This window comes from Coregonus lavaretus (genome assembly GCF_964263955.1).
Source record: "Coregonus lavaretus genome assembly, chromosome: 28".
NCBI classification, from domain to species: Eukaryota; Metazoa; Chordata; class Actinopteri; order Salmoniformes; family Salmonidae; genus Coregonus; species Coregonus lavaretus.
The window spans coordinates 38,465,160-38,490,587 of record NC_140015.1 but is presented as its reverse complement, the minus strand read 5'-3'; the positions used below and the strand labels follow the sequence as shown (position 1 = coordinate 38,490,587).

Sequence of the window (25,428 nt, the reverse complement as noted above, 5' to 3'; positions counted from 1 at the left end):
CCTACTCTACTCACAAAAATGTTCCCTTTCCACTCTGGTTAGATATCCTACTGTACTCACTAAAAGGTAACTGTTCCACTCTGATTAGATATTCTACTGTACTCACTAAAAGCTATCTGTTCCAATCTACAGGAATGTACAGTATGACAGAGCTACTTTGTGTTTATGTGGCTGAAAACACAACAGAGGTCTTTTGATTCCTCTTCCTCCTCCTCACCTCTGTAACCCCACCCAACCAGGAAGCTCAGACAGCTCCAGTCCCATCCCCCCCTGGCTTTCCCTGTGACAAGGTCACGTGTATGTAGCCCCCTACTCTCTATGGAGCCAAAAGCAAACTAGACAATGACTGGGAGCCCCTGTGAGATTATAGACTGGTCTGTCTGCTGTCTGTATGGGACTTTCACCTACTCCTACATTGACCTGCTCAGAAGACCGTACGCTCTACCTTCTGTAGCGCCTTACGGTCAGATGCAGAGCAGTTGCAATACCAGGCAGTGATGCAACTGGTCAGGATGCTCTCGATGGTGCAGCTGTAGAACCTTTTGAGGAACTGGGGACCCATGCCAAATCTTTTCAGTCTCCTGAGGGGGAAATGGTGTTGTCGTGCCCTCTTCACAACTGTCTTGGTGTGTTTGGACCATGATTGGTGATGTGGACACCAAGGAACTTGAAACTCTCAACCCGCTCCACTTCAGCCCTGTCGATGTTAATGGGGGCCTGTTCGGCCCTCCTTTTCCTATAGTCCACGATCAGCTCCTTTGTGTTGCTCACATTAAGGGAGAGGTAGTGCGTACTGCCCAGTACATCAATTTGGCCAAGATTCCAGACATCCAGGACCTATGTACTAGACAATGTCAGAGGAAGGCCCAAAAAATTGTCAAACACACAAGTCACCCAAGCCATAGACTGTTCTCCCAGCTACAGCATGGCAAGCGGTACCGGAGCGCCAAGTCTATAACCAAAAGTGTCCTTAACAGCTTCTTCCCCCAAGCCATAAGACTGCTGAACAATTAATCAACTGGCCACCCAGACTATTTACATTTCTCTTAACTATATTTCTTGAACTGCATTGTTGGTTAAGGGCTTGTAAGTAAGCACTTCACGGTAAGGTCTACACATGTGGTATTCGGCGCATGTGATGAATAAAATATTATTTGATTTGAGAGCGAAGAACATGTAGAATATAGAATATGGAGGCAATCTAGAATATAACATTAAAATGAGTAATGCTAAGGCAGGGAGCAGGGACATATAGCATTTTATTTCAAATCAGAAACAGAAGCCAGTTTCCAACAAATATTGTGCAGAAATCACTTCATTGGCCAGAAAGGGGGACACCTCCCCACGCCCATGAGATAAGAAATGTATCAAATAAATGTGTAATAAACCATATAAAGGCAACATTCAAACAACACATTTAGTTAAAAAACTAGCAACACATTTAGTTAAACAACTAGCAACACATTTAGTTAAACAACTAGCAACACATTTAGTTAAACAACTAGCAACACATTTAGATAAACAACTAGCAACACATTTAGTTAAACAACTAGCAACACATTTAGATAAACAATTAGCAACACATTTAGTTGCCAATTAGCAACAAATTTAGTTAAACAACTAGCAACACATTTAGTTAAACAACTAGCAACACATTTAGTTAAACAACTAGCAACTACATTTCTGTATAAAACTCTTTGATCGATTTTGAAATAAAAATAACTGCTTCATGGTAATTCATGTATTGTCATTAATACCTGCTTCATGGTCATTGGTCATTCACGTATTGCCGTTAATAAATGGTTCATGGTCATTGGTCATTCATGTATTGTCATTCACAGGAGCATACAGTAGTTGTTATCTGAAATACAACAGAAATGAGCTAAATCACACCTTTTTCAGTTCCTCTTAGCAACAAATATACAAGCAAAGATTTGTGTTAGTGATTAGTTGTTGAAAAATACAAACAGGAGCTGATGAAATTTGGGGAAGTAAAAAAATTATTGGCTTTTTTTCTATGAAATTTAAATAGGATTATTTCTAAGTAATTTCAGATGAATCAGAGAAAGTCCACTCCAGACAGAGCATTTAAAAGGACTTCATCACAATTGTCTTAACAAATCTCAAAAACGACAAATTCAATACCTCAAAATATGTGTCAACATTACATCTGCATAAACACAAGATTCTACATCAACCTCTGATCTCACGCTTCAGTCTGAGGTTTCAGTTTAGCCCACAGTCTGTCCCAGAATGCCTGGTGCTGATTGGGGTCTTGGGGCCAGTCCAGATAGGTCCTGGTCTTCACCAGGCGAGCCAGCCTGTGGTGGGCAGACAGCTGGCGAGGGGGGATCTTCTCCAGGAAGACCAGGAGGATGACGTCCCTTTGCTCCACCTGCAGCCTGGAGGTGGCCAGCTTCATCTCCAGGGAGCACCAGTTACTGCGCAAGTAGTGGCGGCTGACTAGGCAGAGGGTGTGGCGGCTCTGGTAGAGGCTGTCTGTGATGTTCTCCACAATGTCCTTCCCCAGCTGGAAGTCCCTGCTGTGCAGACACAGGCGCAGGAAAGGAGGACCCCTCTGCTCCAAATTGGGAAGCAGGTCCTCCACCACCCAGTGTTCGTCCTTCCCGCTGTAGGAGACAAACGCATCGTAGTGGTAGCGCCCCCTGGTGTTGGATCGCATGGCCTCCGACAGCCAGCCAAGGGTGATGTGGTAGAGGGGGAGGAGGTAGGGGCCGGCCAGGTTGTGAACCAACACCACCAGCATGAAGAACAGGACTCCCAGACCAGTCGCAGCAAAGAGCACAAAGTCCACCTCTGTTGAGCAGTTGTCTTCTGTGTACTTTACAAAATTAGGTGTGTCTATTCCGTTGTCCGACAAGCATATCAAATCCTCCAGAGCATACATAACTGGATGTGAATACGGAGAAAGCATGATCACCTCAACTTGCCTGTACCCCTTGGCCCATGTAATGAGCCAAGCATTGTCACAACTGCAAAACATCTGAAACTTAAAAAGTATCAAATACTTAAGGCTAGAGAGAGGTTCAGTAAAGCTGTAGAATACATTATAAATGTTCTCGATATGCAAATACAATGTTTTCAAAGATTTTAAGTCTTTAGTTAAACTCCCCTCCAAAGAATAAATCCTGCAGTTATAAAGTTCCAGAACCTCCAGTTTGGTCAGGTTGTGAAAAATGATGTTGGCAGAACGCTGTATTAAAAGATCCACCCGTCTTAGAGCCAGTTTCCTCAGGTGAATCAGCTGATTAATTGATGTCAAATCAACACTTTTAGCTGAAAGCTTAGATCTGTAGTCAAATGTCTCCACAGACGTGAAGTACTTTCCCATGAATTCAGATCCACAAAGGAATTCTTCAGCATCAGTATTAAGATGGGTTACGGACTGAAAGAAAGGTCTGTCACAGTCTTCAAATGAAACCGTCTGGCCTTTGACCTGGAGACTCAGGTTCTGTTTAGATGTGATGTTACTGCCGATAGTCAACAGCATCGGCCTCATAGCTGAACTAATGTACAGATGACTCAGCTGACTCAGAACGCCACCAAATATAAGTGTCAGATTCAGCTTGATCACAGGTTCTGTTAGTGGATTGTGCACTTGCCCGAGAAACACTTGTTTTAGAGACGTGAGGTGTGTGAAAGACATTGCCTCAATGTTGTGAATAAGTGGATTGTTCCTGAGGTCTAAACGTGTCAAACTACTTAAACCAAAAAATGTGTTTGCATGGATCTGTGTTATGTTGTTTCTTGTAATGTTTAAGGACTCCAGATTTGTCAATCCCAGGAAAGCAAAGTCTTCAATGTTTGAAATAAAATTATGTGTTAAATCCAGGTACTGCAGTTTAACAAGACAGCTAAATTGTTTTGCAAAAAGTATTTGTGGATTGTTCAACTCTAAAGTGAGTTTTGTTAACCATGTGATTGATTGTTTTTGGCAGGAGCATATATCAAATATGTTATCTGTCAGGCCATCTATTGTTAATTGATTAAGGTTTTTGAGACTGGAAATGAAATTCCATTTCAAATGGGGAGTAGGATAGATGGCTCCAGGTCCAGATAAATGCATATATTCTAGCCCAATGCACAATTCAACACTGGACATAGAGAGGCTGCTTGTATTGGCAATGTTTAAATATATTTGCTTGATTGAAAGCAAAAACACGACATTACAGATACTTTCAATATCAATGTCATTGCTACCAAAGCAACTGAAGTACTGGATTTGCTTAATCCCAGAAAGGGGAAGGCGCAGTAGGACTTCCTGGCTGAAATCTGCATTTAAAATAGTCAGGTTCTGGAGCCAAGCCATTGCACCTTCCTCTATATGTGTTATTTCATCAAATAATAAGTCAACTCTTGTTAGATTGTTAAAAACAGATGTCACGTTTTGGTTGTTGTTGGAGCAGTTTGATTGGTTTAACGATTGTATCTCTGGTGCGTTTACACGTATCTTTATAAGTGACTTTATATTCATTATTCTGCATAGTATCTCTGACAAATCCTCTTCACAGGGTTCACCAATGCTGAATATTTGTAACTGAGGGATGCCATGGAAAACATCTGGGGCCATTGCTCTTAACCTGTAACCCTGTATATACAAATGACTTAACTTAACTAGATCTCTGAATGTATGAGGCCCAATATGACAATCACAGCACCCAGAGCCCATTACCCATTTACCTATCAAGTACATGTGTTCCAGATTTGGAAGGTGGCTATTCCCAGTTGGAAGGATTTGAGCAAAACAGCCGTCAATGTACAGGTACACCAGATCCTGAAACTGAGAGAAAAAGCCAAGAGACATGGATCTATTTTCGCCATGTGTCATAGTTATGCAGAGGTTATTGATATTAGGGGGAAGTCCAAGTAGATCTTCCTCGATGGCTGTAACTTCTTCACAGGCAGCAGTGTAATGTTCTTCATGATGACGTAGGTAGGTGCAGGTCCAGGTGGCAAAGTCTCCCAAGTCTTCACCACTGTCATAAATCTGGCACTTGGGATGCATCCATCCGCTAGCACTCTGAATCCACAGGAACAGGACTGCAGGGTGGGAAAACATACCTCTCATCTCTCCTGGCGTCAGTCAAATCTACTGAGATAATTGTCAGAATAGTTTGGTTCCGGTTGATATCTGTAGAACGTTGGTTTGATACAGTAACACCCTTCAGAATGCTGCAAACAGTATGGAGTCGTTCTACTTCTTCTTGTTTGTCAGATTGGTTCCTCCTTGGTAACTAACAGCAGCTCATACCTTTCAGTTGTTCCAATATTCTGCCCTTTCACCCTCCAGATGAATTGTATCTCAAGGATACAGGAATAAATATTTAATGTTTAGTTTGGTTCCAAAAGTAAATAAATAATAAAATGTCCCACAGTCAATGAAGAAATTAATGCAGAGCTGCAACGTGTTCTCTGACCATCACAGATGATGTCTGCAAATGTTCGAGGAGCAGCATCCTGTTTGTACAGCACAGTCACACCGTATGTTAGACAGCTTGTGAAAGTCTATTTTTACCTGTTTTTACGGTTCTCTCTTTCAGTTCCTGAAAAGAAACGTACTGTCTTTAAGAAATACAATTTACATGAAGGACCTGTTTGGATCTGATAGATTTCAGAAGACAGATGAGTCTAACTAAAATATCTAAAGATTGTAACGAAACGTTAGGGGCTCCCGAGTGGAGCAGAGGTCTAAGGCACTACATCTCAGTTTAAGAGGGTCACTAGAGACGCCGGTTCGATCCCGGACTGTATCACAACCGGCTGTGATTGGGAGTCCCATAGGGGAGTGCACAATTGGCCCATCGTCGTTAGGGTAGGGTTTGGACGGGGTAGGGGGGCTGTTAATGTAAATGAGAATTTATTCTTAACTCACTTGCCTAGTTAAATAAAGGTAAAATATGAATTTTAATACAGTACTTAATATTTTTTCTAACTTTACTAATTTCTCTAGTAAATATCAAAATAGGAAGTGGGTAACTTCTTTAATGAAGTTGTGCTGTTGACATCATTATTATAAAAAATATTATTAGTATTGTTATTATTACTATTATTGTTATTATTATTATTACTACTACTGTTGTTATTATTGCTGTTTTTATTATTATATTTACTATAAGGTAACTATTCCACAAAGGTAACTATTCCACAACTATTCCTACTGTACTGACTAAAAGCTATCTGTTCCACTGTGATTATATATACTACTGTACTCACTAAAAGGTATGTGTTCCACTCTGGTTATATATATCCTACTGTACTCACTAAAAGGTATCTGTTCCACTCTGATTAGATATCCTACTGTACTCACTAAAATGTATCTGTTCCACTCTGGTTATATATCCTACTGTACTCACTAAAAGGTAACTTTCCCACTCTGGTTATATATACAACTGTACTCACTAAAATCTGTCTGTTACACTCTGGTTAGCTAACTAAATGTACTCACTAAAATGTATCTGTTCCACTCTGATTAGATATCCTACTCTACTCACTAAAAGCTGTTTTACACTCTGGTTAGATATTCTACTGTACTCACTAAAAGCTATCTGTTCCACTCTGGTTAGATATCCTACTGTACTCACTGAAAGCTATCTGTTCCACTCTGGTTAGATATCATACTGTACTCACTAAAGGTTTCCTTTCCACTCTGGTTAGATATGCTACTGTACTCACTGAAAGCTATCTGTTCCACTCTGGTTAGATATCATACTGTACTCACTAAAATGTTCCCTTTCCACTTTGATTAAATATACTACTGTATTCACTAAAAGCTATCTGTTCCACTCAGGTTAGATATCCTACTGTACTCACTAAAAGGTAACTGTTCCACTCTGATTAGATATCCTACTGTATTCACTAAAAGCTATCTGTTCCACTCAGGTTAGATATCCTACTGTACTCACTAAAAGGTAACTGTTCCACTCTGATTAGATATGCTACTGTACTCACTAAAAGGTAACTGTTCCACTCTGGTTATATACTACTGTACTCACAAAAATGTTCCTTTTCAACTCTGGTTAGATATTCTACTGTACTCACTAAAAGGTATGTTCCACTCTGATTACATATATCCTACTCTACTCACTAAAATGTTTCCTTTCCACTCTGGTTAGATATCCTACTGTACTCTGTCATATCGCGTCGATGCTGGTGATTATTGCTGTCAAACAAAGAGTCCGCTTAGGCTGCACTTTGATTATAAGTTTTATTCATATCACAAGATGTCAGCCTAAGTTTACAGACCCTGCAGGGCTGGAGAACAGTGTTCCAAAGATAATCTGTCTGTTCCAACCCCCTCTGCCTCCAGCCTATACTTATAAAGAATGCAAAAATATGGGTTGCTCCCCCTGCTGTCCAATCACCTGTCTCCCCTGGGGCGTCACCCTACAAATGGCTACTTTTGAACAAAAATAAACATCCCTTCAGTTCCACTTAAAAACCATTAACAAAGACATAATCCTAATACACTACCTTCCCCCCTTCGAGACGAACTAAAAGTCTCGAAAACAAACAGAATAGGATTATGACAAGTAACAATTTATCTTACTGAGTATCTTTAACATTAAACCAAAAACATTTTCCTCTAGAGTGTAAATACCTTTCTATGAAATATGAATAAATGTTTATGAAGTGTGAATATATTACTATGAAATATGAACAAATCTTTATGGAGTGTGAGAGCGAAAAACCTGTCTGGCAGCCATCGTTCCAAATATCCATCCATCAATCAAGACAGTAAAATTCTCTCACGGTCCCTCTGCCCCAGGCAACCACCTAGGTACTCCTGATGAATTCATAAATCCTTATAAATGCATTTGAAACTATGATGCAATTAAATACACATGAAAGCCTCAGCAAACAAAATACTATCCAAAATGTCCACTCTAAGGCTGGTCAACCCATCGGACCCTACAGTGGACCTCTATCCCTGCCTAGACTCCATGTCCCTAAGCATTCACGAAATAAACAAAAACATCTAAGATCCCCACATGTATTCAATAACATCAAATATCATTCTACAAAAAGTAATACCTAAGAATATGACACAAATTATGTATTACACATGCAAATATGTCTATATTTCATTGCAGACACTGGAATGTAGTCCACTACACTTCATCTCCTCCGTAGTCTCGACTTCCAATGCATTGTTGATGATGGAATCGGAACATTTCCACCCCTTCCTTGTTCCATCTCCTCCAGTCATTCTCCTTTCATATTGTCCTTTCATATTGTCCTTGTTTGCGTATTTCAATCTCTACATTTCCCCCAAATGCTTCTGGAAGAAAAGAAAAGACCAAACAGTATCTTTTGCAAAACAACACTTTCAAATTAAACATCAATATCAACTAAGAATATAAAAAATTATATATAAATGATGTATGAATCACATCATCCTATTTCCCCCCTTTGATTCATAACATCATACTAAAATCACACTAATATTGAAAAAAAAAATTGAAAAATGATCAAATAATCCAAAAGGATATTTATCATCAATACTCCATCCAGTCCCACTTGTCCCTCTTCATCCAGATCAGGAATAGTCAACAACGGCATCTGAGTGTTGTCTCCAGGCATCACAACTCCAACCCATCTTAATATCATAGCTTTCGCAAAGGTCAGTAACAAAGTACAAAAGCAAAACATCACACACAGCGCTATCAGAGCTGCAACTAAAACCTGAACCATCACTGCTCCTACTGGGCCTAACTGATCTTGCAACCAAGTCTTTGCTGACCATCCAGCTCCTTCAGATCTACCAAACGCATCCCTTATATTCTTCAACGCATCTATAACACTCGTGATATTATCGGAACTATCTGGGATCAAAGTATAACTAATATTATCAATATGATCTTCCCAAATGTTACCCCATACCATAGAAAAAGTCCCAGTCCCCACTTCTCTCCTAGACTTATTTTCCAATGGTAGGCTTCAAGACTATGAAATGTCGCCATGTCTCTTTTCACCCTATTTTCAACCCTAGCTTCAGATTTATCTGTGTCCGGTGCTACCCCTCTTTTAATGGTAAAAGCCTCATATGGAAGCTTCAACGTTGACATGTAACAACATCCTGTCCATCCATAGGGTAAGAATATATACGCTTTATCACCACAAACCCTCCAAATATCTCTAAACTTCCCAATAGTCACATTGTCAGGCAAAAGCTAATCTTTCACCATCAAAGTCCTGCTCTTCTTACTAACTGGAACGTAAAAAGTAACATTATATTTCTCATTACTACCCTTAAGGTCATGCTTACCCAAAGTCATCATATAATCATCACAATCTGATATTCCCATGAACATACCCCTTCCATCATATGTTTTATTAGAACAAAAACAACTTTTAGCCCTCACTGGTTTCACCTCCAATGCTTCAGGGTTCGCTGTTACCTGATTTTCCTTCCCATCTAACAAATTCACATAGGTTAATTCACTTAACCCAATAACACCTAAACCTAGGCTTAAACAAATGTTTTGACAACGACATTATTTTATCTGTTAATGATTGTTGCTGATACAATAGCCATGACAAAGCATAAGACTGACACATACTTGATAGAGGTCGAGCGACCGTCTCACCACGTGTCTGGTGCTGGAATTCTCAACAGACATGAACCCTCAAGATTCCTCACTGATCTTACAGAATGAGCTAGCTGCTGGAACCAAAGATTCCTACCTGCCCATCCATCTTTAATTTTCACAACAGAAGAATCAAACCCATATGCCTTCCATTTAGTTTCTCTCTTCCCTAACGAGCGGTACTGATCAGATACCTCTCCCTGTCTGTCATTAAAATCAAAGACCTCATCCTGTACCTCCATGATAGTATCCTTCACTATTTCAGATGAATCTATATTGTTCTCTACCACTATCTGCTCTCCTATTTTAACCCTATCCTTACTATCATTGACAGCACTCTCCATCCGTACCATAAATTCCTGAGTCCCTCTTGCTACCCCCTTTAATTTCAGAAAAGTTGTTGTCGGTGTCGGTGTCATACTTCCTACATTTGCCATTGCCGTCGTACCATTAATCCCTTCCAAAGTTACCATTAAAGTAGTTGATTTAGTTGTTGTATTAACACCCTTAACTACTTCTAGTGGGAAAGCTACCAATATCCTCTGTGTATTATTTACTGTTGGAGTGGCTACTGTAATATACTTCTCCTGAACTCCTTTGGTGACTGTGGAAGCTTCAACAGACTTCAACTCTTCCATTATAAGCGTCACTTTACGGATTACATAGCCTTTTAACCAATAATTCTTAACCGGAACAAATTTTAATGCTTGCACTAGATAAGTACACATATATTCTCCCTAATCTTCTCTTATCATTCAGCAACGCATACTTTCTCAATGCATCTGCTCCTAACAAATCTATCTTCCCACTAAACTCTAAAATGTCCTTCACCACTGCTCTCTCTCTCTTACTACTAACTTTGAAACTTAGCTTACTGTCTTAGCGTTCCTTCAACCCTAGTTCTCCTAACTTTTTTTAATCTAATCTTTTCTCCTAACCTTTAAAAACCTTTTCCACTGATTTATTCACAAAATCCCTTTACCACCAATTTTTAGAATATGTGATTGGGAAGTCCCCACCTGCTTCTGACTTCTTTACACAGACTTGGCAAACGATCAAACCTCTTTTAGCCTAGTTTGAAATCTCTTTCCCCTCTTGGTGTAGGAATGTAACCAAGAATAACAGTCACCCTTTTAACTTTATTTTTCAGACAGATTGTCTAATAGGCAGTCTAATAGATTCTCATCCTTCCTATGATATTATCTTTTCAAGCAAATATGATTCCCAAAAACCCTACTCTTTTAAAATCTTCTACCAGACAGCCGTCTAGTGTACATCTTATTGTACAGTTCAATTTACACCATGCATCTCTCCCCAACAATGCAATAGGTATATGTTCTAATATTAGTATGTCTATTTTAATTTCTCTTTGATTTTTTATAGCAGAGCTCAATTGGTTCCTTAAGAGTAATTAGCTGTTTTACTACCTCAAATCCCTATCCTAATTAGTTAATTTTACATAGTGAGATGTTTAACCTCTTTAGGCTGAACACAGATAAAAGCTTTTCCACTATTCACCATCACTTCTCATAGTCCTTTTTATTTTCACTTCTTCTCTAATCAGTGCTATCAGCTGACACCCCCCTTCGTATCTTCTAGGCACTCTAGAATTTTTGCTATTTTAAGGGTTCACCTAGAGAACAGGTGATCTTCACTTGCTCCTTTATCTTCCTCAGAAATGTCCTCTGTTGTTTCCTCCTGGCGCATTTCACTAACAGGTAAAGTGACCAACCTGTCCACAATTATAACACTCTTCTGAATGTTGCTGGAAGTGTGGCTGAAATCTTCCTCCTCCTTCTAAGCCTTCTCGTCCTCTTCCTCTCCAATTCTGTGTCTGTCCAGAAACAGGCTGTGGATATGAAACAACTGGTACCGTCCTTGGTGGCTGGTACAATTGCATTTGACCTTGTTCAGTTGAAGCTGTAGCAGTGATTGTTGATTTGGTTCACTCTGATTCTTCATAACCAAAGCTTGTTTCTTCTCCTTCTCCACCAGTTGTATTTGATTGAGTTTTCTGAGAGTTTCTTGATCCTGTTCTTTCTTGTTGTTGACATATCAGTATTCTTCAACAGCTTATATTCTAAGTTTTGCCCTCGAAATATCATCTTCCATCATCTTCTTACTAGTGGCCTTTTTCCTTGGCCTCAATGTATTCTTCTCCTAGTTTCCAGACATCTCGGTTTTTCTTACTTCTGGAGTTTTGGATTCATCTTTCTGGTCGTTTCTGCTTGTCCTCTCTCTATTATTCGTTCATCTTCATCTCTGATGCAATAATCACCCTCCTGGATGATCCCTGGAAGCTGAGGATAAACATCCCTAAGCTCTACTTCCTTCTCATAAGGTGGGGTCTTTTTGCTGAATCCGTATGTGAGAAAGGTGTACTAACTTCTGCCATTAGTTTTTCTGTCGCCTTTCCTTGTTTCACAATTTTCTCTATACCTTTGTTTATCTTATCGCTAGAATCTTTTATCAGTTTTTGTTTGAGAATGAAGGACAACTTAAGAACACCCAGCTCTCTGTCTCTTTTCTTTACGTAGTTCCCTTTTTTCCCTTCTTTTGTCCTGCTTTATGAATTGACAGAAGCACTTTCATTATGTTGATGACGTCAGGGTTAAGATTCCCTCTACTAGCTATGGTTTGTTCAATGTCAGGCCAACTTTTGTTTCATTTGCCGGATAACCTAGCAATACTTTAGTTAAAGGATTACTATTTTGTACTATATCAACAGGTGTAATTTCCTTCATAGCCTTGATGTCGTTTTTCCCCATTGTAACAACCCTTTTATATTCCTTTATTGTGAATTATTTTATTTTAGACTATATAGCCTATGGCTTACCCCCTTTAATTATTAATATAACCTAAACAACAAACCCCCCCAAAAAAAAAAAAAATTCTAAATCAATCAACAAAAATATGAATATCCAAAATTCTATATAAAAAAAAAAATCAATTTTTTTTTTACTTAAAATAAATCAATTAAAAAATAAATTAAAAATTATGAATATTTAAAACAATTTTTTATTTCCATATCCTATTTTACCAATTTATGAATTAGTGGCTATCTTACCACAACCCATCCGGAAAATAAATGCAAGTAGTCACCTTCAGACTACCATACCCATAAACAAAGCCTTCTAACCCTACAACACTACAATACCCATAAACCCCCTTGCTCTATAAGCACCTAATTATCTTAATTTTACAGAATAATGTCAGTCCTCGATTCCCAACACAACTCTAATCAAGCCAAGTGATGCACAGAAACTCCAAAATGCAAATTTTTTATGAATAAGTATTTGCCAAGCCTCTGTGAAATTGTCATAACATCAAATATCCTGTAGGGGAAGATTTTGTAAACAGAACAGCACCAAAAAAAAAAACTTTTGACTCGATCCTCTGTCGCGTCACGTGATGTATACGTCAGCACCTCTCTTTCTTTCTCTCTCTCTCCTCTCCTCTCGCCCCATCGTTCCTCTCATATGACAAAAGAACAGAGACACATAAAAATAATTTGGCAGTCTTTGCAGTCACTGAGTCACTTCAACCATTCAATATTCCTCCACTCCCATTCGCTCTAAGAATCAACTCAGGACTAAATAGCTCAATAACATTTTTTTTTATTTTAATCCGTCATTTTATTTTATTTATTTTAATCCGTCAACATATATCTAATTTATAAATGTAATAGATCTCAACAAATAGTTTCATTTTCAAACAACAGCCGACGTAACAACTAGAAGATTCCCTTCGTTTTAAAATCTCTTCTCTTTGTCTGTGTCTGTTTCTCTGTCTCCCCCTGCAGCACAGTCCAACAGAAGTATGACCGATTTACCCAAAATCCCCCTCGTTGTAGTTTTAGTAAAATCCCGTGTTGTAGTTTAGTACCGTAAAATCAAACGTGTCATAATCTCGTGCCGTAAACTCCCACGTGTCGTAACCTAGTGTAGTAAAATCACACGCAGGCGCAATACATTCAAAAATACGATTTCATCGTGGAAGGGAAATTATCAGTTCTCTCCCCAACCCAAACACACAGTTAACAGTCCTGCTGTAACTCAGTTTTCCCCTCATAGTCAAACAACATTTAACAGAGCTCACAACGCATAGAACCTGAATTCTACACACACACAAACATAATTTAAGGGGCTTTATTCCATCGCAATGGCCCTCTAAGGTCACACGTTAGCATGTAGCATGGCGCATATTAGCATTAGCATTTAGCATTAGCATGTATCTAACATGTGGCTTGCAACACGTAACAATATAACCTGCATTGTGCCTAAATTATTTTTCCTTTACCACTAACTTTATGCTGCCGTGAGTTCATGGATATCCTATGAGTTACATCAAACAAAATGCTTCGTCAACCACCCGCTGAGCGGTAACATGCAATAGAATATATTCGAAAAACCCCAGTCCCAGACTGACCTTCAACACCTAATGCGTTAGAGGATTTTATTGGCCCATCCTATGATGGCCTCGTTTCGAGGTCTTATCAGATTCACAATGCCCTAATTGTATACGTATATCTGCCTTATTCATCTGCCTTTATTCACTACCATCAATTGCTCTACAATTTCAGAATAATTATGACAGACCCTTAGTCGACCGCAATAACACCACATCAGCACAAACCCAAGTAATTTACATGGTACACCCTTCCAATGCCCCCCAATGAGTCATCTCGCGACTCAGGAATGGAACAAAGAACGATGCAGACAGATCCCGGACGAGCCCCCATTTGTCGTATCGCGTCGATGCTGGTGATTATTGCTGTCAAACAAAGAGTCCGCTTAGGCTGCACTTTGATTATAAGTTTTATTAATATCACAAGATGTCAGCATAAGTTTACAGACCCTGCAGGGCTGGAGAACAGATAATCTGTCTGTTCCAACCCCCTCTGCCTCCAGCCTATACTTATAAAGAATGCAAAAATATGGGTTGCTGCCCCTGCTGTCCAATCACCTGTCTCCCCTGGGGCGTCACCCTACAAATGGCTACTTTTGAACAAAAATAAACATCCCTTCAGTTCCACTTAAAAACCATTAACAAAGACATAATCCTAATACACTACAACTCACTGAAAGCTATCTGTTCCACTCTGGTTATATATCCTATTCTACTCACTAAAGGTTTCCTTTCCACTCTGGTTAAATATACTTCTCTATTCACTAAAAGGTATCTGTTCCACTCTGATTAGATATCCAACTGTACTCACTGAAAGCTATCTGTTCCACTCTGGTTAGATATCCTACTGTACTCACTAAAAGCTATCTGTTCCACTCTGGTTAGATATCCTACTGTACTCACTAAAAGCTATCTGTTCCACTCTGGTTAGATATCCGACTGTACTCACTAAAAGGTATCTGTTCCACTCTGGTTATATATCCTACTGTACTCACTAAAAGGTATCTGTTCCACTCTGGTTAGATATGCTACTGTACTCACTAAAAGGTATGTGTTCCACTCTGGTTATATATCCTACTCTACTCACAAAAATGTTCCCTTTCCACTCTGGTTAGATATCCTACTGTACTCACTAAAAGGTAACTGTTCCACTCTGATTAGAAATTCTACTGTACTCACTAAAAGGTAACTGTTCCACTCTGATTAGATATTCTACTGTACTCACTAAAAGCTATCTGTTCCAATCTACAGGAATGTACAGTATGACAGAGCTACTTTGTGTTTATGTGGCTGAAAACACAACAGAGGTCTTTTGATTCCTCTTCCTCCTCCTCACCTCTGTAACCCCACCCAACCAGGAAGCTCAGACAGCTCCAGTCCCATCCCCCCTGGCTTTCCCTGTGACAAGGTCACGTGTATGTAGCCCCCTACTCTCTATGGAGCCAAAAGCAAACTAGACAATGACTGGGAGCCCCTGTGAGATTATAGACTGGTCTGTCTGCTGTCTGTATGGGACTTTCACCTACTCCTACATTGACCTGCTCAGAAGACCGTACGCTCTACCTTCTGTAGCGCCTTACGGTCAGATGCAGAGCAGTTGCAATACCAGGCAGTGATGCAACTGGTCAGGATGCTCTCGATGGTGCAGCTGTATAACCTTTTGAGGAACTGGGGACCCATGCCAAATCTTTTCAGTCTCCTGAGGGGGAAATGGTGTTGTCGTGCCCTCTTCACAACTGTCATGGTGTGTTTGGACCATGATTGGTGATGTGGACACCAGGGAACTTGAAACTCTCAACCCGCTCAACTTCAGCCCTGTCGATGTTAATGGGGGCCTGTTCGGCCCTCCTTTTCCTATAGTCCACGATCAGCTCCTTTGTGTTGCTCACATTAAGGGAGAGGTAGTGCGTACTGCCCAGTACATCAATTTGGCCAAGATTCCAGACATCCAGGACCTATGTACTAGACAATGTCAGAGGAAGGCCCAAAAAATTGTCAAACACACAAGTCACCCAAGCCATAGACTGTTCTCCCAGCTACAGCATGGCAAGCGGTACCGGAGCGCCAAGTCTATAACCAAAAGTGTCCTTAACAGCTTCTTCCCCCAAGCCATAAGACTGCTGAACAATTAATCAACTGGCCACCCAGACTATTTACATTTCTCTTAACTCTATTTCTTGAACTGCATTGTTGGTTAAGGGCTTGTAAGTAAGCACTTCACGGTAAGGTCTACACATGTGGTATTCGGCGCATGTGATGAATAAAAATTATTTGATTTGAGAGCGAAGAACATGTAGAATATAGAATATGGAGGCAATCTAGAATATAACATTAAAATGAGTAATGCTAAGGCAGGGAGCAGGGACATATAGCATTTTATTTCAAATCAGAAACAGAAGCCAGTTTCCAACAAATATTGTGCAGAAATCACTTCATTGGCCAGAAAGGGGGACACCTCCCCACGCCCATGAGATAAGAAATGTATCAAATAAATGTGTAATAAACCATATAAAGGCAACATTCAAACAACACATTTAGTTAAAAAACTAGCAACACATTTAGTTAAACAACTAGCAACACATTTAGTTAAACAACTAGCAACACATTTAGTTAAACAACTAGCAACACATTTAGATAAACAACTAGCAACACATTTAGTTAAACAACTAGCAACACATTTAGATAAACAATTAGCAACACATTTAGTTGCCAATTAGCAACACATTTAGTTAAACAACTAGCAACACATTTAGTTAAACAACTAGCAACACATTTAGTTAAACAACTAGCAACTACATTTCTGTATAAAACTCTTTGATCGATTTTGAAATAAAAATAACTGCTTCATGGTAATTCATGTATTGTCATTAATACCTGCTTCATGGTCATTGGTCATTCACGTATTGCCGTTAATAAATGGTTCATGGTCATTGGTCATTCATGTATTGTCATTCACAGGAGCATACAGTAGTTGTTATCTGAAATACAACAGAAATGAGCTAAATCACACCTTTTTCAGTTCCTCTTAGCAACAAATATACAAGCAAAGATTTGTGTTAGTGATTAGTTGTTGAAAAATACAAACAGGAGCTGATGAAATTTGGGGAAGTAAAAAAATTATTGGCTTTTTTTCTATGAAATTTAAATAGGATTATTTCTAAGTAATTTCAGATGAATCAGAGAAAGTCCACTCCAGACAGAGCATTTAAAAGGACTTCATCACAATTGTCTTAACAAATCTCAAAAACGACAAATTCAATACCTCAAAATATGTGTCAACATTACATCTGCATAAACACAAGATTCTACATCAACCTCTGATCTCACGCTTCAGTCTGAGGTTTCAGTTTAGCCCACAGTCTGTCCCAGAATGCCTGGTGCTGATTGGGGTCTTGGGGCCAGTCCAGATAGGTCCTGGTCTTCACCAGGCGAGCCAGCCTGTGGTGGGCAGACAGCTGGCGAGGGGGGATCTTCTCCAGGAAGACCAGGAGGATGACGTCCCTTTGCTCCACCTGCAGCCTGGAGGTGGCCAGCTTCATCTCCAGGGAGCACCAGTTACTGCGCAAGTAGTGGCGGCTGACTAGGCAGAGGGTGTGGCGGCTCTGGTAGAGGCTGTCTGTGATGTTCTCCACAATGTCCTTCCCCAGCTGGAAGTCCCTGCTGTGCAGACACAGGCGCAGGAAAGGAGGACCCCTCTGCTCCAAATTGGGAAGCAGGTCCTCCACCACCCAGTGTTCGTCCTTCCCGCTGTAGGAGACAAACGCATCGTAGTGGTAGCGCCCCCTGGTGTTGGATCGCATGGCCTCCGACAGCCAGCCAAGGGTGATGTGGTAGAGGGGGAGGAGGTAGGGGCCGGCCAGGTTGTGAACCAACACCACCAGCATGAAGAACAGGACTCCCAGACCAGTCGCAGCAAAGAGCACAAAGTCCACCTCTGTTGAGCAGTTGTCTTCTGTGTACTTTACAAAATTAGGTGTGTCTATTCCGTTGTCCGACAAGCATATCAAATCCTCCAGAGCATACATAACTGGATGTGAATACGGAGAAAGCATGATCACCTCAACTTGCCTGTACCCCTTGGCCCATGTAATGAGCCAAGCATTGTCACAACTGCAAAACATCTGAAACTTAAAAAGTATCAAATACTTAAGGCTAGAGAGAGGTTCAGTAAAGCTGTAGAATACATTATAAATGTTCTCGATATGCAAATACAATGTTTTCAAAGATTTTAAGTCTTTAGTTAAACTCCCCTCCAAAGAATAAATCCTGCAGTTATAAAGTTCCAGAACCTCCAGTTTGGTCAGGTTGTGAAAAATGATGTTGGCAGAACGCTGTATTAAAAGATCCACCCGTCTTAGAGCCAGTTTCCTCAGGTGAATCAGCTGATTAATTGATGTCAAATCAACACTTTTAGCTGAAAGCTTAGATCTGTAGTCAAATGTCTCCACAGACGTGAAGTACTTTCCCATGAATTCAGATCCACAAAGGAATTCTTCAGCATCAGTATTAAGATGGGTTACGGACTGAAAGAAAGGTCTGTCACAGTCTTCAAATGAAACCGTCTGGCCTTTGACCTGGAGACTCAGGTTCTGTTTAGATGTGATGTTACTGCCGATAGTCAACAGCATCGGCCTCATAGCTGAACTAATGTACAGATGACTCAGCTGACTCAGAACGCCACCAAATATAAGTGTCAGATTCAGCTTGATCACAGGTTCTGTTAGTGGATTGTGCACTTGCCCGAGAAACACTTGTTTTAGAGACGTGAGGTGTGTGAAAGACATTGCCTCAATGTTGTGAATAAGTGGATTGTTCCTGAGGTCTAAACGTGTCAAACTACTTAAACCAAAAAATGTGTTTGCATGGATCTGTGTTATGTTGTTTCTTGTAATGTTTAAGGACTCCAGATTTGTCAATCCCAGGAAAGCAAAGTCTTCAATGTTTGAAATAAAATTATGTGTTAAATCCAGGTACTGCAGTTTAACAAGACAGCTAAATTGTTTTGCAAAAAGTATTTGTGGATTGTTCAACTCTAAAGTGAGTTTTGTTAACCATGTGATTGATTGTTTTTGGCAGGAGCATATATCAAATATGTTATCTGTCAGGCCATCTATTGTTAATTGATTAAGGTTTTTGAGACTGGAAATGAAATTCCATTTCAAATGGGGAGTAGGATAGATGGCTCCAGGTCCAGATAAATGCATATATTCTAGCCCAATGCACAATTCAACACTGGACATAGAGAGGCTGCTTGTATTGGCAATGTTTAAATATATTTGCTTGATTGAAAGCAAAAACACGACATTACAGATACTTTCAATATCAATGTCATTGCTACCAAAGCAACTGAAGTACTGGATTTGCTTAATCCCAGAAAGGGGAAGGCGCAGTAGGACTTCCTGGCTGAAATCTGCATTTAAAATAGTCAGGTTCTGGAGCCAAGCCATTGCACCTTCCTCTATATGTGTTATTTCATCAAATAATAAGTCAACTCTTGTTAGATTGTTAAAAACAGATGTCACGTTTTGGTTGTTGTTGGAGCAGTTTGATTGGTTTAACGATTGTATCTCTGGTGCGTTTACACGTATCTTTATAAGTGACTTTATATTCATTATTCTGCATAGTATCTCTGACAAATCCTCTTCACAGGGTTCACCAATGCTGAATATTTGTAACTGAGGGATGCCATGGAAAACATCTGGGGCCATTGCTCTTAACCTGTAACCCTGTATATACAAATGACTTAACTTAACTAGATCTCTGAATGTATGAGGCCCAATATGACAATCACAGCACCCAGAGCCCATTACCCATTTACCTATCAAGTACATGTGTTCCAGATTTGGAAGGTGGCTATTCCCAGTTGGAAGGATTTGAGCAAAACAGCCGTCAATGTACAGGTACACCAGATCCTGAAACTGAGAGAAAAAGCCAAGAGACATGGATCTATTTTCGCCATGTGTCATAGTTATGCAGAGGTTATTGATATTAGGGGGAAGTCCAAGTAGATCTTCCTCGATGGCTGTAACTTCTTCACAGGCAGCAGTGTAATGTTCTTCATGATGACGTAGGTAGGTGCAGGTCCAGGTGGCAAAGTCTCCCAAGTCTTCACCACTGTCATAAATCTGGCACTTGGGATGCATCCATCCGCTAGCACTCTGAATCCACAGGAACAGGACTGCAGGGTGGGAAAACATACCTCTCATCTCTCCTGGCGTCAGTCAAATCTACTGAGATAATTGTCAGAATAGTTTGGTTCCGGTTGATATCTGTAGAACGTTGGTTTGATACAGTAACACCCTTCAGAATGCTGCAAACAGTATGGAGTCGTTCTACTTCTTCTTGTTTGTCAGATTGGTTCCTCCTTGGTAACTAACAGCAGCTCATACCTTTCAGTTGTTCCAATATTCTGCCCTTTCACCCTCCAGATGAATTGTATCTCAAGGATACAGGAATAAATATTTAATGTTTAGTTTGGTTCCAAAAGTAAATAAATAATAAAATGTCCCACAGTCAATGAAGAAATTAATGCAGAGCTGCAACGTGTTCTCTGACCATCACAGATGATGTCTGCAAATGTTCGAGGAGCAGCATCCTGTTTGTACAGCACAGTCACACCGTATGTTAGACAGCTTGTGAAAGTCTATTTTTACCTGTTTTTACGGTTCTCTCTTTCAGTTCCTGAAAAGAAACGTACTGTCTTTAAGAAATACAATTTACATGAAGGACCTGTTTGGATCTGATAGATTTCAGAAGACAGATGAGTCTAACTAAAATATCTAAAGATTGTAACGAAACGTTAGGGGCTCCCGAGTGGAGCAGAGGTCTAAGGCACTACATCTCAGTTTAAGAGGGTCACTAGAGACGCCGGTTCGATCCCGGACTGTATCACAACCGGCTGTGATTGGGAGTCCCATAGGGGAGTGCACAATTGGCCCATCGTCGTTAGGGTAGGGTTTGGACGGGGTAGGGGGGCTGTTAATGTAAATGAGAATTTATTCTTAACTCACTTGCCTAGTTAAATAAAGGTAAAATATGAATTTTAATACAGTACTTAATATTTTTTCTAACTTTACTAATTTCTCTAGTAAATATCAAAATAGGAAGTGGGTAACTTCTTTAATGAAGTTGTGCTGTTGACATCATTATTATAAAAAATATTATTAGTATTGTTATTATTACTATTATTGTTATTATTATTATTACTACTACTGTTGTTATTATTGCTGTTTTTATTATTATATTTACTATAAGGTAACTATTCCACAAAGGTAACTATTCCACAACTATTCCTACTGTACTGACTAAAAGCTATCTGTTCCACTGTGATTATATATACTACTGTACTCACTAAAAGGTATGTGTTCCACTCTGGTTATATATATCCTACTGTACTCACTAAAAGGTATCTGTTCCACTCTGATTAGATATCCTACTGTACTCACTAAAATGTATCTGTTCCACTCTGGTTATATATCCTACTGTACTCACTAAAAGGTAACTTTCCCACTCTGGTTATATATACAACTGTACTCACTAAAATCTGTCTGTTACACTCTGGTTAGCTAACTAAATGTACTCACTAAAATGTATCTGTTCCACTCTGATTAGATATCCTACTCTACTCACTAAAAGCTGTTTTACACTCTGGTTAGATATTCTACTGTACTCACTAAAAGCTATCTGTTCCACTCTGGTTAGATATCCTACTGTACTCACTGAAAGCTATCTGTTCCACTCTGGTTAGATATCATACTGTACTCACTAAAGGTTTCCTTTCCACTCTGGTTAGATATGCTACTGTACTCACTGAAAGCTATCTGTTCCACTCTGGTTAGATATCATACTGTACTCACTAAAATGTTCCCTTTCCACTTTGATTAAATATACTACTGTATTCACTAAAAGCTATCTGTTCCACTCAGGTTAGATATCCTACTGTACTCACTAAAAGGTAACTGTTCCACTCTGATTAGATATCCTACTGTATTCACTAAAAGCTATCTGTTCCACTCAGGTTAGATATCCTACTGTACTCACTAAAAGGTAACTGTTCCACTCTGATTAGATATGCTACTGTACTCACTAAAAGGTAACTGTTCCACTCTGGTTATATACTACTGTACTCACAAAAATGTTCCTTTTCAACTCTGGTTAGATATTCTACTGTACTCACTAAAAGGTATGTTCCACTCTGATTACATATATCCTACTCTACTCACTAAAATGTTTCCTTTCCACTCTGGTTAGATATCCTACTGTACTCTGTCATATCGCGTCGATGCTGGTGATTATTGCTGTCAAACAAAGAGTCTGCTTAGGCTGCACTTTGATTATAAGTTTTATTCATATCACAAGATGTCAGCCTAAGTTTACAGACCCTGCAGGGCTGGAGAACAGTGTTCCAAAGATAATCTGTCTGTTCCAACCCCCTCTGCCTCCAGCCTATACTTATAAAGAATGCAAAAATATGGGTTGCTCCCCCTGCTGTCCAATCACCTGTCTCCCCTGGGGCGTCACCCTACAAATGGCTACTTTTGAACAAAAATAAACATCCCTTCAGTTCCACTTAAAAACCATTAACAAAGACATAATCCTAATACACTACCTTCCCCCCTTCGAGACGAACTAAAAGTCTCGAAAACAAACAGAATAGGATTATGACAAGTAACAATTTATCTTACTGAGTATCTTTAACATTAAACCAAAAACATTTTCCTCTAGAGTGTAAATACCTTTCTATGAAATATGAATAAATGTTTATGAAGTGTGAATATATTACTATGAAATATGAACAAATCTTTATGGAGTGTGAGAGCGAAAAACCTGTCTGGCAGCCATCGTTCCAAATATCCATCCATCAATCAAGACAGTAAAATTCTCTCACGGTCCCTCTGCCCCAGGCAACCACCTAGGTACTCCTGATGAATTCATAAATCCTTATAAATGCATTTGAAACTATGATGCAATTAAATACACATGAAAGCCTCAGCAAACAAAATACTATCCAAAATGTCCACTCTAAGGCTGGTCAACCCATCGGACCCTACAGTGGACCTCTATCCCTGCCTAGACTCCATGTCCCTAAGCATTCACGAAATAAACAAAAACATCTAAAATCCCCACATGTATTCAATAACATCAAATATCATTCTACAAAAAGTAATACCTAAGAATATGACACAAATTATGTATTACACATGCAAATATGTCTATATTTCATTGCAGACACTGGAATGTAGTCCACTACACTTCATCTCCTCCGTAGTCTCGACTTCCAATGCATTGTTGATGATGGAATCGGAACATTTCCACCCCTTCCTTGTTCCATCTCCTCCAGTCATTCTCCTTTCATATTGTCCTTTCATATTGTCCTTGTTTGCGTATTTCAATCTCTACATTTCCCCCAAATGCTTCTGGAAGAAAAGAAAAGACCAAACAGTATCTTTTGCAAAACAACACTTTCAAATTAAACATCAATATCAACTAAGAATATATAAAATTATATATAAATGATGTATGAATCACATCATCCTATTTCCCCCCTTTGATTCATAACATCATACTAAAATCACACTAATATTGAAAAAAAAAATTGAAAAATGATCAAATAATCCAAAAGGATATTTATCATCAATACTCCATCCAGTCCCACTTGTCCCTCTTCATCCAGATCAGGAATAGTCAACAACGGCATCTGAGTGTTGTCTCCAGGCATCACAACTCCAACCCATCTTAATATCATAGCTTTCGCAAAGGTCAGTAACAAAGTACAAAAGCAAAACATCACACACAGCGCTATCAGAGCTGCAACTAAAACCTGAACCATCACTGCTCCTACTGGGCCTAACTGATCTTGCAACCAAGTCTTTGCTGACCATCCAGCTCCTTCAGATCTACCAAACGCATCCCTTATATTCTTCAACGCATCTATAACACTCGTGATATTATCGGAACTATCTGGGATCAAAGTATAACTAATATTATCAATATGATCTTCCCAAATGTTACCCCATACCATAGAAAAAGTCCCAGTCCCCACTTCTCTCCTAGACTTATTTTCCAATGGTAGGCTTCAAGACTATGAAATGTCGCCATGTCTCTTTTCACCCTATTTTCAACCCTAGCTTCAGATTTATCTGTGTCCGGTGCTACCCCTCTTTTAATGGTAAAAGCCTCATATGGAAGCTTCAACGTTGACATGTAACAACATCCTGTCCATCCATAGGGTAAGAATATATACGCTTTATCACCACAAACCCTCCAAATATCTCTAAACTTCCCAATAGTCACATTGTCAGGCAAAAGCTAATCTTTCACCATCAAAGTCCTGCTCTTCTTACTAACTGGAACGTAAAAAGTAACATTATATTTCTCATTACTACCCTTAAGGTCATGCTTACCCAAAGTCATCATATAATCATCACAATCTGATATTCCCATGAACATACCCCTTCCATCATATGTTTTATTAGAACAAAAACAACTTTTAGCCCTCACTGGTTTCACCTCCAATGCTTCAGGGTTCGCTGTTACCTGATTTTCCTTCCCATCTAACAAATTCACATAGGTTAATTCACTTAACCCAATAACACCTAAACCTAGGCTTAAACAAATGTTTTGACAACGACATTATTTTATCTGTTAATGATTGTTGCTGATACAATAGCCATGACAAAGCATAAGACTGACACATACTTGATAGAGGTCGAGCGACCGTCTCACCACGTGTCTGGTGCTGGAATTCTCAACAGACATGAACCCTCAAGATTCCTCACTGATCTTACAGAATGAGCTAGCTGCTGGAACCAAAGATTCCTACCTGCCCATCCATCTTTAATTTTCACAACAGAAGAATCAAACCCATATGCCTTCCATTTAGTTTCTCTCTTCCCTAACGAGCGGTACTGATCAGATACCTCTCCCTGTCTGTCATTAAAATCAAAGACCTCATCCTGTACCTCCATGATAGTATCCTTCACTATTTCAGATGAATCTATATTGTTCTCTACCACTATCTGCTCTCCTATTTTAACCCTATCCTTACTATCATTGACAGCACTCTCCATCCGTACCATAAATTCCTGAGTCCCTCTTGCTACCCCCTTTAATTTCAGAAAAGTTGTTGTCAGTGTCGGTGTCATACTTCCTACATTTGCCATTGCCGTCGTACCATTAATCCCTTCCAAAGTTACCATTAAAGTAGTTGATTTAGTTGTTGTATTAACACCCTTAACTACTTCTAGTGGGAAAGCTACCAATATCCTCTGTGTATTATTTACTGTTGGAGTGGCTACTGTAATATACTTCTCCTGAACTCCTTTGGTGACTGTGGAAGCTTCAACAGACTTCAACTCTTCCATTATAAGCGTCACTTTACGGATTACATAGCCTTTTAACCAATAATTCTTAA

At 39.5% G+C, this 25,428-nt stretch overlaps 2 protein-coding genes across 2 annotated transcripts; both read right to left on the bottom strand.

The window, feature by feature from the left end:
* Nucleotides 1–2,163: 2,163 nt before the first annotated feature.
* On the bottom strand, nt 2,164–5,089 carry LOC311103630 (uncharacterized protein; the record flags this gene model as incomplete). Its single annotated transcript, XM_084145230.1, has 1 exon — nt 2,164–5,089. The coding sequence occupies one exon, from the start codon at nt 5,087–5,089 to the stop codon at nt 2,207–2,209; it is 2,883 nt and encodes a 960-aa protein (XP_084001356.1). The 3' UTR covers nt 2,164–2,206.
* Nucleotides 5,090–17,295: 12,206 nt separating this feature from the next.
* Nucleotides 17,296–20,221, bottom strand: LOC311103704 (uncharacterized protein; the record flags this gene model as incomplete). The annotated part of the gene is made up of 1 exon (XM_084145318.1): nt 17,296–20,221. One exon carries the CDS (start codon nt 20,219–20,221, stop codon nt 17,339–17,341), a length of 2,883 nt encoding a protein of 960 aa, XP_084001444.1. The 3' UTR covers nt 17,296–17,338.
* Between the last annotated feature and the right edge of the window lie 5,207 nt (nt 20,222–25,428).